General features: G+C 33.5%; 1 protein-coding gene across 1 annotated transcript; it reads right to left on the reverse strand.

Moving 5' to 3' along the window:
- Window positions 1–777: 777 nt before the first annotated feature.
- Window positions 778–5,378, reverse strand: LOC146527996 (UDP-glucosyltransferase 2-like). Its single transcript, XM_085204997.1, has 8 exons — window positions 5,216–5,378; window positions 4,652–4,733; window positions 4,112–4,280; window positions 3,286–3,453; window positions 2,660–2,882; window positions 2,097–2,316; window positions 1,473–1,686; window positions 778–1,068 (listed from the first exon to the last, which is right to left on the reverse strand). The coding sequence occupies exons 1-8, from the start codon at window positions 5,354–5,356 to the stop codon at window positions 804–806; spliced, it is 1,482 nt and encodes a 493-aa protein (XP_085061123.1). The 5' UTR covers window positions 5,357–5,378; the 3' UTR covers window positions 778–803.
- Between the last annotated feature and the right edge of the window lie 1,560 nt (window positions 5,379–6,938).

A 6,938-nucleotide genomic window follows, 5' to 3' on the forward strand; every position in this document is an offset into this window, starting at 1 on the left:
AATACGTAATGTCTCCATAATTCGAAGCGAAATGTTTTGACACTAGGCTCTCCCATCCTGCTGCATGCGGAATACAGCGTGAAGCTGAAAAAAGCAGAGTAGACAGAGAGTTAAGATATTTTGGTTCCCACATACCACCTAATTTTCCAGACATTGCGGGTTGTATGGCGTCTTATAAAATCAAACTGCCCCGAGTGGGGATCGAACTCACAACCGTCGCTTACAGAACTGTCCCGGTGCACCAAAACAGTTTCAATGAACGACGTTATTAAGATAAAATAATTAAAACATAAATAAAACATAAGTGGTAAGTGATTTAGAAAGTGGAATTAGAAATGCTATGGGAGTGGAGAAAGTCGATTGTAAAGTAAATCATTTAAATTAATACTGCGATTGTTGCCTCCAGCTCTTACTTCGAGTGCAGATAAATTTCTTATCTAATAAATAAATTACTTATGTATTTAATTATAGTTTTTATCAATTAATGTTATTTATAGGCTTATTGATATTAGGTACACGATCCCACAAATATCTAATAAAATAAATATCTCCGGTCCGTATGAACCGCCCAATTTTCAAGGCATTACGTGTTGAGTGGTGTAACTCAACGCTGCGATATATTTCTTAGATATGTTTCTATCGAATAAAAAAAAGGAAAGTCAGAGTGAAAGTTCTCCACTTTCGTAAGAAGACAGCGGAGTGACTTATGTCACTTTGTTATTATTATTTTTTCTTATAAATAATCGAATACGATTTTTATATACAATAAAACACATATAAATTTTATTTTTTATTAATTAACATCAATCATCTTTTTTATCCAAATCCTCATCAGAATTCAAGTGCGCATTAAAGAGTTTAACAATTTTAGTACAAAACCAAATAAACAAAAGTATTAATAATAATATATCTATATTATATCTCTCTACGACAGAGGAGCGGGGAGAGTGGCGGAGAAATTCGACACTACGGAGGGTTGCAGTTTGTATCCAGTGGCAGAGCTCCTCTTTAGGGGAGGAGAGGCGATGACGGTATAGGCTGCTCGCTAGATTCAGGTTTTCTTTATAGCTGTGTGAATAAATTAATAATATTAAATTAGTGTTTTAGACTAATTAGTTTGAAATCTAAGTCTTATTTTTTTTTCTAGATTTACGTTGTAACCCGCATATAACAGTTTCATCACATGTTTTTTTAATCAACTTAAAAAAAAGGAGTCCGTTAATTATTAAATTTTAGTGTCGGTGCCAACCATGACAAAAATAACATTGATAGAAGATATATACAGATAAAAAAGGCAAAGCGCGGCGTTGGGTTCCGCCACTCAACACGTAATGCCACGAAAAATTCCGCGGAAAATGGCAAGCGGAGTGTCTTAACACTACGCTTCCTCTATCTACCCTCTTACATATAGGATACAGTGTGAAGCTAAAAAACATAAAACAACACTAACTACATATTTAAACAATACCAACCTTACATTCCCCATAATCATTTTCAAAGCACTATTAACTTTCCATAATTCCTTAACATCAACTCTAATAGCTAAACCTTTTTTCTCCATTATTTGTACTAAAGTTTCTTGTTCTTTTATAAGAGGTATTACAATTGTAGGTGTTGCGTGATGTATTGATGGTAAGAAGTGGGTGGTACCACCATGTGATATGAAGGCTAGGGTGTTTGGATGATCTAGAAATAATATTTGGAAATTAGATTTTTCTTCCGCATATAGCAGGGTAGGCAGAAGAAATATAGTGTTAATGGAGTCACTCCGTTCCCCACTTTCCGCTGAATTTTCAGATTTTTCTTCACTTTCTCAATATTTATCAAAGTGTTTCTTGTAAATTATGATAAAAATCTTTTAAATTTAGAGAAATATTTATTAATTTATTATCTAATAAAGAGAGAGAGAGAGAGAGAGAGAATTGATGAACAAGTTCTACATATCTTTACACAGTTTTAAATATGATGTAACAGAAAAATATGCTATAGTTCAAAATATAGAACTAAATCTTTGATCGGGCAATGATTCCAATCTAAAACACATACTAAATTAAAAATATGTAAAATATGTACATCTAGAGATATAAAAAACTTACTTAATATACTCTGTACGGGTGGATTTCGCATAATATGAACATTTTTAGGCAAATTTAGGAGCATTTCATCGTATTTCACGATCACGCTTTGCTTTATTCTTGAGAACACCTCTATAAGTTCTTGTATTATATTTTGATGTTCCTCTTGTTTGATAATTACTGTCTCTAAGTCAACATAAATAACGCCTTCATCGGATTCGTCTAACAATTTCTTTAAATTCTAAAAATATATTGCAAGGAAACGCTATTATAAGTAGAACATGGTTTCACAGTGAAACAAACAGCATTTAGTTTTCCACCAACATTTTTATATTGCTTTTTTTAAGGTAAGGTAAGGTAAATCACAAATTTCCCCAAGCACCGTCTAATTTTCAAGATCTTATTGACTCTTCTGTTGAATGTCTACCAAAGCAGGAAAATGAAAACAATTTACCTAAATATCATCATATCATAGCAAATGATTAGGATTATCGTGTTTACAGCCAGAAGCTGGCTGCACCACGGTGGTCCCCAGCTCAGATCTAAATTTTTAAAAACTTCTATTACCTAAATTTCTAACTTACCTTTGGCAATTGTGGTACACGTTCAGATAAATGATAACCACCAATATATTTCGCGTTTGGTGGTAACGACCACTCCTCCCCAAAAAGAGGGTGGGAATTAATCAACAAAAAAGATGCATTGTATACTAAGAATTCATAATTTGGCAAAAATATACGTTTACTTTCGAATATAGGTTTATAGCTGTTCTCATATGCCGACATTTCTGTTGAACTGAAGTGGTAACTGGAAAATGAAATTTTTAGTACATATAAAGTGGTCATTGCCCGTATTTTGTTTTCGTGAACCTTTATTTGCCTGGACTTTAAAACTTTGGACTTTAAATTAAATTTTCGTGTTTTCCCGTTCCTATAGAAATTTCGAGAAATGCTTCACTACACTACCTAACTTAAATTTCAAAATTCTAGGTTCAATAATTTCGTCTGATTGAAATTACCCTCAAGGAGATAATTATATTTGTAATACGAGTAACCCTCTTGGTAGTACAAGATACTGCGTTAGGTTCCGCCAGACAACATACACTATGAAAAAGAACTGAAATTGTAAAAAGGTGTGACTTATCACTAGATTCCCTTATATAGATTCTAGAAAAAAATAAAAATGACTAGATAAAGTCGTATATACCCACTAATTCCGATACGCTAAATGAAGTTGCGACATCATTTCATATATTCTGTCCTTTATGGATAGATCTGCCGTTGTTGTAGGGAAAGACGCGTGAACTAAGCTCAGGGACTGCCATGTGACGTCATTATGTATGTACCAGATAAGTGGACACTCGAATACTGATGATAATCTGTGAAAGAATGTATAGATTGTTAGTATCGAATAATTTTAGTTTTTTAAATATGTATCTATTTCTAGAAATATGCTATTTTTATTTTATTAGCAGAACACCATGTCATGCACATGGGTAAGCAAAGGGATCCCGGAGGCATGATGCATGTTCAGTGGCGGAATTCAACGCCGCGCTTTGCCTCTTTACCAGAGACAGCAAATGAAAATATTAAATATTTCACTTCCTCGAGTGGGAATCGAACCCACAACCTGTCGCGCTTACAGTCGCGTACTTGTGCCCCTGCGTCACGACTGTCCTCATTTATTTGTTAATCCCTAAATTACTATGGAATAAATTTTATGGTGAATATAAAAAAATGCTGCATGTATAAATTTAAAGCAATTCCAGGAGTGATTTCTGTGAATCTTTAGGAAAATTGAGAAGGTTAAGGAAAATTGAAGGATATTTACGATGTTTTTATGTTCATGATTTAGTTTAAAACTCGCAAACACACTTATATAATTATATTTTATAGCTTCCCGCATATTGGAAAACTCTATTCCCCATTTTTCATCTAATTTCATGACATTACGTGTTCAGTGGCGGAACTTAATTGCACGCTCCTTGTGGGCATTCCAAGGCCATAATTCATTTTGTAAAGCAAAATTTTACTTGCGGTGCCAAAAGACCAGTATAATACCATTCCGCAACAATAACATCGAAGTGTACTGTATCATTCATCATTAAAGCTTGCATATTTTGATGTTTTAGCATTTGTTGGGTCACTTTGGTACCAAAAGTTTCCATAACGAGGTCTTTGTTTATATCAGCTAGTGAGATTTTATCTGTAAATTTATAAGAAAAAATTAAGCTGACGTCGCCCTGAAGTTAGGCTACCTGGACGCTCAAAGATTAAACTGGATGCCATGATGCAGGACATGGGATCCAATACTCTAGCCACTCAGGATATTGAACACAGTAGAAGCAAGTACAATTAATATATTAAATTTAATATAATCTTTAATTATACTACAATGAACTGTCGATCGGTTTTGCAATATTTAAAGATTTATATACCGCTTCACGCTCAATCCCGCCAATGGCAGAATACAAGGAATTAAGACACTCCAATTTCCATTTGTGACCAATTTTCAACACATTAGTGCTAGTATTGGAAATTTAAATATAATAACTTTCCAAAGTCTATTTAACCAACCTGAGCTATCTATCACTGGACTAACTGCCACATATTCTAAATTGGGCAACTCTTCCTTAGGGAACGGCGTCACGTACGTAACCTGGAATAGAACGTTTTTAACGATCTCTGCGGGAATGGAACGATGAGCGGTTTAAGGTAATGATCTTACCGCATCCGGCTAAATAAGAGCTGCATCTTTTGATCGGTTCTCCAAGTATATAAAATTTTATAATTGGAGTAAATCGCTAAGGTTACCTTTTCCTCTCATCTTTATAAATCCACAATACAATACAATACAATAAGAGTATGTTTGGTGGAACGAGCTATTCTCTGGAACTACTGCCTCGAATAGAAATAATATTTTGGTTGGGAAGTTCCTTTTATCGGGGAAGGCTATAGACTATATTAAATCCCACTGTATCTGCGGCCAGAATTCCCTCAAGTGTTAAGCTATTTCCATTTGACCACACAGGCGAAGCCAGCGGAGAGTGGATAAAAAAGTCTTTTAACAGAAGGTTGCCCTGCTTACCGGGATACAAAGTGAAGCTGAATAAAGTATACGGATTTTTAAGATTTCAATACCTCATGACCAACACTCAAGAGAGTTCTAACTAGGATGTCCCCAAGGACGCCATGACTCTTCTCTGGCACCGGAAATACTACTAAGACACTACTTCCCACACTAAAACCCACCAAATATAACAAAATTGTAATTTTTAACATGTTTTAGTCACAAAATCATTGCACAGACTAAACTTAGATTGACATATCACACGTTATCAATTACGGAGTGATCTTTTATCTTATGGGTATCTGATAAAACGACATGAGAAAATAGATTTTTTATCAAATACAATGTAAAATTGGTTTTTAATAATTATTTTAAATACTCCAATTATGAATATAAATTATGATTATGTGGCCATTATGCATTTAAATGTAAAGGAGATGTGGGTTCAATCTCCACTCGGGGGAATGATTATATTTAAATTATTTTCATTGCCCCGCTCTCGTAAATAAAACGCCTGCATCTTGAAATAGGAGAAAAAAATTGTGTCTAAATTTTAGGACACTTCACTGCTTCAAAAATAATTGTCACTTACTACTATCCAGAAAATACTTCGTATCCGTCGACCAAACTGTTGACCAAAGCGGGAATATTATATTAATTTAAATAAAATCATTCCCCTGAGCGGACATCGAACCCAAGACCTAAATATTAAAAATTAAAACATTTTGAATATATTATACAATAATTACAATTCAATATTGTGTATTTATTTTTAATATCAATATATCGGCCAAATGCCGCACCATCTATTCTCAGTTGTGTTATTTTTATAAGTATTTTATTTTGGGTCAGTCTGTCGCTCGTTATTCATTTCAAATTCCTCCAACCAGTTTTTTATTGTTTATATTAAGAATGTACTTCTTATATTCTAAATTAGCTTGGAATGATTAAAGTCATATTATAATTGTACAGTATATACAATTATATTATTTAATTAATTCCTAATTTGCCAGTCACTGTATTCTAAGACACTTCCTTTCCCACTTTTTTCGAGACATCGTGTTTAAGCGGAGGAACTTAACGCCGTGAATATATTTATTTAAATACTGAAACATATACTCGTAGCGACCTGAAAAACGGTATTTTGCAAGTCAGTGTTAATCGGGATGAGGCAGATTTATCCAGCATTCATAACAATTTCAAAGATGGGCTTATTTTTACTGCGCCATCAAATCGTGAAATTCATTATTTTCGTAAATCTCCGCTCTCGTAAAAAAGTATTGAGTTTAAGAGCATTTTTGTTTAAAATTACGATTAGAGTTTTACATAAACTTACAGCTTTAAATTTACAATGCGACAGTGTAAAGTGCACTTTTAATGAAATACATAATAGAATTAATTGAATTAATAATAAAACCAATTGATATTAGTAGTATTAAGGAACTTTTATACTTTGTTTGTTTTTATTCTTCTTCACGCTCTATCCCGCGTAAGTAGGGTAAGCAGAGGGAAGTTAGTGTTAAGACAATCCGTTCTCCGCACTGACGCCGCGATTTATCTTATTAACAAAGGAAATATTAACATTCTCCCGTGAAAAAAATCGACCCCACAACCATCACAAATCTTGTCTCTCACTGCGCCTCGATGGCTGCCTGATAAAAAAATATATTTTAAATCCATATACTTATTTGTGCGTAACTAAAATAGAAATATACAAAATAGAAGTTAAAATTTTGAATGCTAAAGTTACAAAGCATGTATGCTTTGAAACATTTCTATGTAAAGAAGGAATTT

This window comes from Heliconius melpomene, chromosome 20, assembly GCF_056956725.1.
Source record: "Heliconius melpomene rosina isolate 202511_hmr_F chromosome 20, ASM5695672v1, whole genome shotgun sequence".
Taxonomy (NCBI): domain Eukaryota; kingdom Metazoa; phylum Arthropoda; class Insecta; order Lepidoptera; family Nymphalidae; genus Heliconius; species Heliconius melpomene.